General features: G+C 46.9%; 2 protein-coding genes across 2 annotated transcripts; one reads left to right on the top strand and one right to left on the bottom strand.

The window, feature by feature from the left end:
* Window positions 1–4,690: 4,690 nt before the first annotated feature.
* On the bottom strand, window positions 4,691–9,569 carry RpS9 (ribosomal protein S9). Its single transcript, XM_037430589.2, has 4 exons — window positions 9,445–9,569; window positions 8,346–8,571; window positions 6,070–6,256; window positions 4,691–4,905 (listed from the first exon to the last, which is right to left on the bottom strand). Exons 2-4 carry the CDS (start codon window positions 8,560–8,562, stop codon window positions 4,731–4,733), a joined length of 579 nt encoding a protein of 192 aa, XP_037286486.1. The 5' UTR covers window positions 8,563–8,571; window positions 9,445–9,569; the 3' UTR covers window positions 4,691–4,730.
* A 161-nt stretch (window positions 9,570–9,730) lies between these two features.
* LOC119179791 (p21-activated protein kinase-interacting protein 1-like) lies at window positions 9,731–11,190 on the top strand. Its single transcript, XM_037430908.2, has one exon. The coding sequence runs from the start codon at window positions 9,758–9,760 to the stop codon at window positions 11,171–11,173; it is 1,416 nt and encodes a 471-aa protein (XP_037286805.2). The 5' UTR covers window positions 9,731–9,757; the 3' UTR covers window positions 11,174–11,190.
* The last annotated feature ends 696 nt before the right edge of the window (window positions 11,191–11,886 follow it).

Here is an 11,886-nt window from a genome sequence, read left to right as displayed (position 1 = left end):
CATCGAAGGACGGCAGAATGGGTCCGGAAGTAAGAAATGAACCTGACCTGGGCTGACCCGTAATGTGTAGAAAAGACATCCGGTGAACAGCAAGAGCAATTGCAGACTGCTTACCAAGGGATGGGAAATGCAGTCGGGGAAGACGGGGAGTTTGACCGAGTGATGGAGTTAAGAGGTTCGCAGGGATGAAGTAGAATCGAATAGCACAGTATAGGGTAAACTGAAGATCATTGGGAGGGACCTTCGTGCTGCTTAGAATAACAAGAGAGTTGAGATAGTTGATATTCGTATGATAATAGACGGCACGCAAATGCACACACAAGAGACAAATGAAGATCACAAATGCTGTTCATCTTGCAGAGGACTAGAACAGACAGTAAATGGATGGACGGTCCGGTAAGAGATACGGAAATTTTCAAGATGTCTTGCATTTCAGACTTTACTATTGTAGGGAACTATGCGAACGACGACGAAGCAGCATGAAACGGCAAACCACAGCGTTGGTGCACGCGCGCGACCCGAGCTTGCGTTTGTTTTGTATTTTCGGCCTGTTGGCGTTCCTCGGCCTTCCAGTAGGTCTGTACGTAAATAAACTGCGTGACATCTGGTGGAGGTGCTGGGTCAAGTTGCATCTGGTCTGTATCACCCACCAGAGCACCAAGCTTCCAAAAAAAGCCAACAAACTGAGTGGTTCACGGCGGCTAACGCTAGCTATGAGCAAGTCCGCCAGGAGATCTATCAGTTTGTGTGGCAAGGCTGAGGCACTTTTAGAAGTTAACGGAAGCAAAACATGTGGCAACGTGCGATTTCTAGGCATGGCATGTGTGAGAACAAAGCTACAGCCAATTAGTGAGCTACTATACAAAATTTGCAGCATGTTACAGTGATGGCACTAAACAATGGATATTCTTGCCATGTGCATGAGTTAACGAGCATTTACCGTACCCAACGGACATACATCCACCTTAAGATTCTGAGCAATGTTTGTAGCAAGAAAATTTATCTTTTGGGGCAGATTCCAGAAGTCAGAAATGGAGTCATAATTCTTGGAGCAGCAACATTATGCAAGTAATGTTTTTGGCACATATTAGTGCGAGAACAGAAAATGCTGCTACAATGTAAACAAGGATGCAAGACCAATAGTCACACAGCAGGAATTCTTCGCACGGAACGTCACATGCCGGCTTCCCTGCAGTGTGCTACGTGTGTATTGTGGGGCAATATCAACAAGATGAGCATGGCACATAGGCTTCTGCGAGTGACAGGTGTGAAACACCACCCGAAACAGAAAAATTGACCTAACCAGAAAACCAGCAACATATCTATCGAAAGGAAGATCAAAAATTGATTGATTGATATGTGGGGTTTAACGTCCCAAAACCACCATATGATTATGAAATGCCGTAGTGGAGAGCTCCGGAAATTTCGACCACCTGGGGTTCTTTAACGTCCACCCAAATCTGAACACACGGGCCTACATTTCCGCCTCCATCGGAAATGCAGCCGCCGCAGTTGGGATTCGATCCCGCGACCTGTGGGTCAGCAGCCGAGTACCTTAGCCACTAGACCACCGGGGCGAGGTAAGGAAGGACAAAAAATAAGGTCAGCTAGCAGAGTACATTCCATCATCTGCAACTACTTAACATGGCTGATGCCCCATCATACTCAACTGTAAACGTTGAGGCACACAATTAATTACAGAACATGTGCATCAAGCATGGGAGAGAGAATGCATAAATAATAAACGTTGAAAAAAGAGATTGCAGAATCTATTGGAAGGCTTCACAGTGCATAATATTACTGTAAAGTATACTTGAGATGGAGAGAGGCGAGTTTTATAGTGACTGCAGTGAGGGATGTATGAATGGAAGCGCACTCGGAGCTGCCACTGTCTGCAAAGTGCACTACCACATGTTGCAAGTCGATATCGAATAACGACTTCTCTGGAGTCTTTCTTTCCTTGCCAAGTGATATTGGCTGTTTGCACGGCTTTCTGCAATGAATGTGCGCCAAAGTCGTGTGGCTTGTGGATTATAGTGTGACGACAACCTCGTAACTAATGTCCTGTTAATGTCAAGAGCGATGCATGCTGTAAAGCAAATAACAATGCCTTTAATCTGCATGAATGGCTACAGCGCACACACTTGTTAGACACAGGTTACATGGGTGTTCATGCTTAAAATTACTACTGGCACATCGGAGAACACTGCAGAGCAACTGAAGGAGTGACACGAAACATGTTCGTGTGGGTGGATGATCAAGTGAAGTGCAGCACATTTTAAAATTTGCATAAATATGCAATCTACGCCACACTGCGTTTGCAGCAGCAGATGTAGAGACAGCAAGCGCTACATTACGGTCACAGTGATTACGATGCATCACGTGGTTTAAAAAATGAAAAAAAAAATATTAGCTACTCTTTGCATTACTGCAAGTAAGTCTTTCCTCTTACAGGCTAACGATAACACGTTAAACCTTAAGTAACAGAGGTCACACGCACATGCAATAGCACCGAAGACTCGATTACGCCACTTGTGGAGAAACACATGCCCTGGAGACATGTATACTATGTATACAAACAGTCAGGCGAGCAACGCTGTAGATACTATCGGCTCGTGCCACTATATCCTGTGTCATCCTCCTCTTAGTCTGTTTGGCAGCAATGCCACTGACACGTAGCATTACACCCGGTGGCAGGACGCCCAGAAGGAGTCCAGAAGCTTTAAAGCTCCATTTCAGAAGCAGTGTTGTAGGGTTGGAGCCGTGCGACGTGAACGTCACTGGACGGAGCAAACGAGGGACAGATGGGGCCAATCTCGTAGGTAACAGGTGTTAGGGTAGGGCGGGATAAAATGTAACACAAAGTTGAAAATAGTAAACTTCACTCTTTACCATAAATGTCAATGCAGAAACTTTCCTTTGGGTAGAAGTTATGTTCTGCATAAATACGACCATGTTGCCACAGTTCAAAGGGGTGCTTTGAAAAAATAAATGCACCAGATGCTTCATTTTGCCTCAAGCTGCAGGGTAAAACGAGTGTAAAAAAGTTTCATCCCGTCAGATAGTGCAGTAAAAGCACCCGAAATTTGCTCTGTGGGCCCCACAGAGTCTTACGAGCCCACTCTGCTTATTACTTTTTGCATTTCGGTATTAAAAAATCTTATTAAAACTAAATTCCAATAAGGGATTGCAAATGGCTTCACTTGGAGATTCAATGTTTTCATGCATCTCTCGAGAACATCCCTGGAAGCGCGGAACAGCCTCGATGTAGCGCGAATGGAGAGAGTCCTGTCCTCAACAGCAGCTAGTGTTTCTTGATGTCATTTTCCAACCATGAAGCTCTATACATCATTTCCCTGTACGCCCTAACCCTCCTAAACATCAAAATATAACTTACAATGAGTATGAGTAAGTGGTTCACCACTTAGAACACCCTTCGAGGCACTTTTTGTCGCGTTGTGCACTTCCCACACGCCCAAATTAAAAAAATTCTGCTTTGGAACCGTGCATCAAATGAACCAATGTTTTGGTGGTATGTAGCTAGCAGTATAAAGTAACAAAATAAACAGTACGAAAGGTGTTGTACCAACGTTGCAGTAGCTTCATGCACAGATCCGAAAATTTCGCCCCTTTTTTACGGGTCAATATCACACAGACACCAGCAGCGCAATTTTTTCTACGTGAATGCTGTGAGCAACAATTAACCTTTACACATATAGCACCAATTGCTGAAATAGAGAAAACAAAGAAAAGTACTTTTTGGATTAGCTACAGAGGTCAGCAAAGTCAAAATGTCACGTTTTGCCCAGTGTCTCATTTTCCCCGACCCTACTTCAGAAAATACTCTAAGGCACCATGTAATGAGACAAAAGTTTTTCAGATAGGCCCACCAGATGATGAGGGGGCCAAAGTAGCTCAAGGCTACTGGGAGCGAAATGCATGTCTCAATGTGAAGCATCATACAGACGATGGTTGGTATGGGACGCCGTCAGCCAGGTGTGCGGCTAGAAATTTTTTTCGGGGGGGGGTGCTACCTTGATTTTGGAAGGGGCACCCTGAAAATGGCCATATTTCGCTCTCTACGCTATGGCGAAAACAATTTAGGGGGGGGGGAGGGGGCACGTGTTCGGAGTGCCACACCCTGGCTACGCCACTGCCGTCAGCAGAGCACAGGTGAGCCGATGGGCACGATCAGCTCGTGCGATCGCGGGCATATTCGCTGGCGGAAGATATAGGTGCCAAGATAACAGTGTCTAGTGGTAGTCAGCTCTCTCCGGTACAATAGGTAGAATGCTGAAAATCTTATGCCGCGACGCGATGAATTATCCGCAAAGGTTGAGAGAAAACAACGGTGACAAGAATATATAACGAGAAAACAACCCGCATCAGTGCAGGTAGGGAGGGGAGGCTTCTGCACCAATCACTGAAAGTCTGTTGGGTGTTTGATGCTAGACCAAGAATATTTTATGCGGAAACCACCCCACTCTTGTGCAGGCTGGCAAAATAATGAAATTTATAGCAGTTTGTCCAAGCACTGCTTGACAGGGTGCAGATAAATAGAATTGTAGCCAAATGGAGCATTTGGACCACCACTGTGTACCATCACTCGTAAGCAGCAACGCGTTAGTTTGTTGCAGCTGCAGAGTGCCACACCATGCAACAGCAGTACACCAAGGAAGAGCAGGACACGAAGAAATGGCTCTTGTTTTATTTTAGTGGAGCGACACAGCCTAGTCATCGTCCTCTTCCTCCTGTGCAGTGCCTCCTTGGGCCTTGCGCATGTTCTTCCTCTTGACACGTCCAGGGCGGCCACCACCGAAGGGTGACTTGAGCGAGAAGTCAATATGCTTCTCAGAGTCAAGCCGCACCACAAATGAGGGCACATTCACCACTTGCTTGCGAACCCTGCACCAAACACAGCACACTCCCATGAAATAATGCATTACTACAGCATAACCTTGACGATACAAATCTCATATTGTCACAAAAAGTATTTGTATTACCAGAAAACACAAAAATAAAAAGAGGAGTGCATGTTTTTATTTTCAGTTTCTCTGTGCTACAGCAGATTCATAGACAGACATCGATGATAACAACTGTGAAGTTTCGAGACCTCAGCCATCATACTAACACTCGAATATATGGCACATAAGTCAAGGGGCCAAATGTGCTGTCACTTATAACAGCTAGTAGCTCCTTCCTAATGTTAGTACAATTTTCCACAGGACACCAGGGTACTGCGGCGGAAGTCAAGCACTGAAAATTTTAGAACTGTTGTACTTCTGTCATTTCCTTTTCGTGACGGGGTTGGGACTTTTTCAGGATATTTTCGCCTATGCACACGCAATGTGGAGGTTTGCTTAAAAACTCTGTCCAACGTAGCCACAAATTTTCCTGTGCACCAATGTTAAAGCATTATCACATTCAGAAATAGTTCTATTCGAAAAATACACTCAAACCTCATTATAAAAAAGTTGCATCTTACACACAAAAAAAAGAAAAAACAAGTTCGATATAACCAATAATTTGTTATAAACAATATTTCATTATATCCAAGTTAATTGAGGTTATTGTAGTAAGGTTCGAGTGTAATTCTATTTAAGAGAGCTTCAAATAGTATTGTTTGACTGTCCTTGCAAGATAGATGAATATTTTTAGGGCATAGTACGAGCAAACGAGAGTTTATGAGAGATGACACAGTGATTGAACGCTACAGTCCGATTTGGTCCTGGACAGATTCCCCAAGAACGGCATTACAACCTCCTCGTGGCCAAGGCCAGCTTATTGCCAAGGTTTCTAGGAACGCACTGGCGGATGGTGCGTACCGTCACAAATACTTGCGAACAACTTTTCATGGCAAAGAAGGGAATGCTACAGAGTCAAACTGGGCATGTGCCACCGCTGAAGAACAAGTACAATTCGAACTGTTCAATTAGAAGTTACTTGACAAAATTACTAACGACCTCGAATCTACCATTTTCTACTTGCCAAATTCATTTTTAAGCAATAGATTATGCTCTAAGTGGGACTTTTCCAACACGCAGACGTATTCAAGGGTCAGGCACCCACCGAATGTGCCTCTGTCGGATGAGCACACGGGCATGGTGGATGCTCTTGGCAAGGCCGTGCTTGAACACCTGTGTCTGCAGGCGGCGCTCCAGAAAGTCCTCAATACGCAGACCCAGCACGTAATCGAGCTTCATCTTGCTCTCCTCCAGCACACCCACACGCACCAGCCGACGAAGCAGTGCATTGCCTGTGTTGCATCGTTCGGCACAGTGAGTCTCAAGCTCTTGTGACAGTAACCAACTAGTACAATGCAATTTTCAGCAAGTAGACATCACTCAACACATACCTGCAACAGAGAAATTAGTAAAACCCCCAAGCGGGGTTGAGGGGCATCTATTTTTTTTGTACTTTGTAGCTGTGATGAACTAGCCTTTAGCAACAAGCATAATCATGTTTTTCCCCATTTCTGGCACCAAAAGAAAAAAAAAATTGCGAAAAACAAGAGGGGGTGTGTGTGTGTCCAGAACGCAAGCGCCAACATCGGCGTTGCGGTCTCAAAGGCTTATTGTGGCGGAACACACGAGGGCAGGGTTTCCCACTAAGGTGAGTGTCTCAAAAGGAGTGTGCAAATGCTCACGAAATTTCGTGTTATTAAAGCAACTACCAAAGTAATCGGTTTCTGTCAAAACAACTAGCGTATGTCTTCACATGTGAAAGAACGGGATGGTGCAGCTGGCTGCCGCGAAAGCGCAGGCCAAAGCTTTGGCTATGCTCGCTACCAGACTCTTTGGACAGGAACGCCAAAATGCTTCCAGCCTTTTTTAAGTCTTCAACGCCTTTAATCTACCGCTGCGTCAATCACGTGCCCTCGGAGCTCGTAGATCGCTATCACATCGCTGCGACTGCAGTTTTGTGCGCGGCGGTTGCGGCAGACAGTAGTTTTGTTTTCAATCCATGTGCCTTTAACACTAAGTCATTTTATGCTATCTATGATCGCCAATGCCACGGTTTTACCCCACAGTTTGCAGAAAGCGGAGTTGCACGGACTGGTCGAGCGCTGGCCGCGCGCACACTTTCGGAGTTCTGCATCCTCGACATACATGATCATGTCGAAAGATGGTGGTTTCGTCAACAGCAGTTGTGGCAATGACAACCACATGCACTGTACAAGACAGTGCATGCGCTCGTCGCACGCATACTTCTGAAGCTTTGAGCACACTGCTCTCGACCGGCCTTCGTTCGACGATTTCGGTACTAACGTTCATATCACGCGCCACGATTCGAAAAGGTGTTCAAAACATTCGAATTTTGGTCCAATGGACACATGAATTTGGCTGGGGAATTCCGTGAATTAGTATCTGCTGCAGTTTTGCATCATTGAGACTCTACTGTACGTTAGATGAACGCCTCTCAAATTCGTTTATAATAAAATGCGGTGGGCTCGCAAAAAGCCTGGAACGGACTGACCTGCATCTTTTGTCAATGCGGCCAGATCTCGCACACAAATTTCGATTTCCGGGAGATTTTCATGGCAACTGTACAAACAAAAGAAACGGTCGAAATCTGGAAGTCGCCCGGGTAATGCGGGAGACTTGGCAGGTATGTGATGATGATAACACCAATCAATACATATTGTTCTCTTCTGGTGGCAGAATATAGTGCGCCGTTTTTGTGGCCTCCATGACAAGCTACGGCAATGCGCCATAGCCAATTGCGGAGGCCATGCTATTTTACTAGTCTTATTTTTTTTAATGAGAAATGAAATATTTTTCGCAAAATTTCAGGCAAGATTCGTAAAATCGTAAGCGCAGTCGAAATTCGTACATTTTACGGGAAAATGGGAAGAGTTGGCAAGGTACGCTTAACACCCACTAGCTTGGCTGCATGCAACAATGAAAAAGGGGGGGAGGGGGAATTGAGCGTAACAGCTTATTGCAATAAACAATGATTCCTAAAATAGCGGGATGGATACACTGGGGATCAACGGCCACGCTGTGAGCATCCAGTAATGGTGGGCTACAAATATACCTAATTTGTATCTTGGCTTGGCAGTAGTTGTGTGTTCCACCCCACGTCACACGGGGACCAGTAACCTGGACTTGATGCTCTGAATTGCTCTTGCTGTATTTCCGGCGTGACTACAGCCACAGCCATCTCTTTACAGGGCTTTCAGCAAGGCGCTGACCACTGACAACACAGCGAGTCTCATCTTCAAAGAAAAATTGCTGCTCTTTCGGAGCAACGACACCGTGTTAAGCGAACATCAGACACAGTAACGCGGTTGCCTGCTGCCATCGGAGTTGTGACAAGAGGCGTTTTGCGGACATGACACCCACCTTCGAAGAGCCGCTTGGGGTCTTTGTCGTCGAGCGTCAGCAGCTCTCGGGCCGCCTTACGGATTTTGGCGAGCGTGTACTTGACCCGCCACACCTCGCGCTTGTTCCGCAGACCGTACTCGCCGATCAACTTGAGCTCCTGGTCCAGACGCTCCTTCTCGAACGGACGCCGGGGCGTCACGTACGTTTTACTGTGTACCGTCGGGATTCGACCCATGGCTTTAGCCTGCGTTAAGGATCACACGCACACGATTGAACACCGCGTGACACGGACGGACACGCTACTCGGCGATAACTCGCGAGTGTTGCACGTTCGATAACGCATATCGAGCGAGAAACTGCCGCACATGCCTCATCTGCGGGACGGCGTTACATTGCAACAGAAAAAGAGGCTCGATCGACCAGCGAGGCAAGCACAAAACGTGCAGAGCTTGGCGGCCCGTATTCGACATGCCCAAATCGAAACGCTATCTAACAGCCAGCAGTTGACCGGCTACACAAGCTGTTAACTAAAATACACATACGCTCAACTTTGGCAGACTTCGAGTGGGTTAGGCGCTGAACTTGGGAACCTGATGTTGCACGCCAACTTTAACAACACAGTGGCACTAATTTGCACATACATTATTCAAAAATGCTCACGCAGTTATCTGCGCATTACTAGCAATGTTTGATATTGACCGCTCTATAAATGACCGTTCAACATGAAATGCGGTATAGCAGTTGGCAAACGTGCCCGCACACCCCGGCCACGGCGCTTTCAGTCCGCAAAATATCACTATTTCAAAACATCGCTCGCGCCAGTGCCATAACAAGATTTGGAATGCAAACGCTTGTGTGCGGAAAATGGCACTGCTCAGGTGTAATCAGGTTATGATACATTATACCTTCCTGAAAAAATCTGTCAAAGAAGCCGGGATCAAGCGAGAAGTGAGGCTTAGGCAGCCAAAGGATCGTGGTCGCTACGATTACGCGGAGAACAGTTTTAAGCTCCTGAAAAGCAACGGCAACTTGGCTTTCGTGCTTATGAATTGTAAAAGAACGACTACAGCTTTTTCGGAAGGCCTAAATGCCGTTAAAATCGGTACAAAACGCTTACCGATGTGCCACAGCCACGTGTGGATGGGAATGGCGGCTAGAAAAGAACTCGTCCGGCGCCCGGTTTTAGCATCTATCGCAATTTTATCATAGAGTGCGCTAGTGACAGGTACAATAGTAATTAAAGAACAAAAATAAAGCAATTTTTTTTACAAACAAAAACGCATTGTTTTCACGCTACTTCTAAAATGCTTATATAAGTGTTATAAGAAAAGCAATTAAGGTAACGTCATCAAACATTGTATTTAAAATTTGCACTTAGGGATTGCCGACAGCGGTCAAGCCAATCCGCTGCTCGTGTTCGTATTTGCATCATGGCGGCGCTCGAGAATGCCGAAAACGTGTTTGACGTGATTATCGGGACGTACGAGGAGTTTCTCCTCGGATACGCTCTGCACAAAGGCAAGGACGGACAGTTCAGCCTGCAGCAGTTCTTCACGAACCACTCGCACCTCGGATCCGTGCGGTGCGTGGCTGCCGGCGGCAAGTTCGTCGCGTCCGGCAGCGTCGACGAGACGGTCCGCTTGTTCAACATGCGAAGTCGCAGCGAGATGGGCTCGCTCATGCAGCACGAAGGCACCGTAAACAGTCTGCAGATGTACAAGTCGAGCCACTTGTTCAGCGCCAGCGACGACGCCACCGTGTGCGTCTGGAGCACGGGCAGTTGGCAGTGCCTGAAGACCTTACGCGGTCACAAGGGCGAGGTGCTGTCGCTCGCCGTCCACCCGAGTGGCAAGCTGCTGCTCTCGGTCTCCAAGGACAAGACGCTGCGGACGTGGAACCTGGTGAAGGGACGCAACGCGTACATCACGAACATCAAGGCTGTGGCCGAATTCGTCCAGTGGTCGCCCGGCGGCGTGTACTTCGTCGTCGGCGTCGGAAACAGGCTCGACGTTTACAGCACGGAGAAGGCCGGCAAGGTGCACTCGATCGACTTCGGCAAGCGCGTGGGCGCCGTGGCGTTCCTCTCGGACGACGTGGTCATGCTCGCGGGCGAGGGCGGCAACGTCGAGGTGCACAACGTCAGGCGCAAGTGCGTCTACCAGATGTTCGCGGCGCACGCCAGCCGAGTCAAGGCTATGCAGGTCGTCAGAGTGCCATCGGCCGACGACGGAACATTCCTGGTGACCGCCGGCAGCGACGGCTCGGTCAGGGTGTGGAGCGTCGACTTGGAGAACTTGGACGCCAGTCCGAGCTTGCTGTGCGAGGCGCGGTGCGGGTGCAGGATCACCTGCATGGCCGTCCACTCCGTCCACGAGGAGGACAGTGGGCCGAGAAAGGCGAAACGAAAGAAGAAAAGGAAAAACGTTGTGGCTGAGGGAAGTGAACAGGCAACTGGTGATGTCAGCCACAATGATGAGTTGGTCGCAAAGAACGAAGACACCGAACAGCGCTTGGACACAAGCAGTGATGAGCAGACTGGAGAGGCTAAGCACGTTTCTTTTTCTGAAGAGGTAGAAACTAGCCAATACGAAGTTGACGCGACTGAAAGTGAAGCAGAGAGAGACGATAATAACAACGGTAGCCTGGATGGTGGTGCCAACGTTGAGAACGAAGCCGACGATAGAAAGGCTGGGACACCTAATCGGCGGTCACGGAAACGGAAAAAGAAGGCTGCCAAACAGACGTCTCCCACCGCTGAGTCCTCTGCAAAAAAGCAGGCTCTTGATAAAGCACACTCCAAGACAACGCCCAAGAGGAAAAAGAGGAAGAGTAATAATAAACCATAGGTTTTTTTCTAAAAGTATCTTGTACTGTTTCTGTGTGTAGTGATAGATATGAACAATGGCTACTGCCCCTTGATAATGTAAACCGATGACGAAAAATTAATGAAGGGTTGTATCACAAAGTGACAAGTGATTAAGTTCAGCAATTCTTGCAGTTAAGTTCTACAATCCCCCCCCCCCCCCAATGTCTAACGCGCACCTGACTTAGATGGCCACAAAATAAAAATATAGCTATGGGGCAGTTTCAATGTCTGTACCCGTATGCGACACGCATGCAATTTCAAAGGGACACTAAACAGCAAAACGATTTTTTTCATAAGTAGAGTAGAATTTCACAATCCCAAACATGCCACTCTTACTACGACACAATGCCTAGTGAGAAAATGCAGGTGGCAACGCCACCTTGAGATTCCCTCACCAAGACATAGGAAATTTCGAACGCATCTACAGAATCCTATGTAGCTTCCAATCGATAAAAATAAAGAACATCGTAATCTATGGGTGCCGAAGCTTTAGCATATGAAGTTCGAGAAAATGTCGAGCCAATGCCCTCAAAATACCGAAAAAGCATTTAAGAATTTCTCACGTCGCGCATGGAGATTTCGGCACGAAATTTTAAAATGAAACTTCAATGTTAATTTTTTCCGTTATTACTGAACTCATTGTAGTGAAACGTATTTTATTGTAATTTTCAGAGTGCACTTTGTCAATTCAAA

This window comes from Rhipicephalus microplus, chromosome 7 (assembly GCF_043290135.1).
Source record: "Rhipicephalus microplus isolate Deutch F79 chromosome 7, USDA_Rmic, whole genome shotgun sequence".
In the NCBI taxonomy this organism is placed as follows: Eukaryota; Metazoa; Arthropoda; class Arachnida; order Ixodida; family Ixodidae; genus Rhipicephalus; species Rhipicephalus microplus.
The sequence above is the reverse complement of the archived record's forward strand: the minus strand, read 5'-3'. Positions and strand labels throughout refer to the sequence as shown.

What these genes read in the sequence shown, in the direction of transcription:
- RpS9 (XM_037430589.2), bottom strand. Translation starts at nt 8,562, where the DNA reads ATGGGTCGAATCCCGACGGTACACAGTAAAACGTACGTGACGCCCCGG. An exon ending in CCCCAAGCGGCTCTTCGAAG is followed by an intron (nt 6,257 to 8,345) that starts GTGGGTGTCATG and finishes GATGCAACACAG; the next exon opens with GCAATGCACTGCTTCGTCGG. An exon ending in ATCCGACAGAGGCACATTCG is followed by an intron (nt 4,906 to 6,069) that starts GTGGGTGCCTGA and finishes TGTTTGGTGCAG; the next exon opens with GGTTCGCAAGCAAGTGGTGA.
- LOC119179791 (XM_037430908.2), top strand. Translation starts at nt 9,758, where the DNA reads ATGGCGGCGCTCGAGAATGCCGAAAACGTGTTTGACGTGATTATCGGG.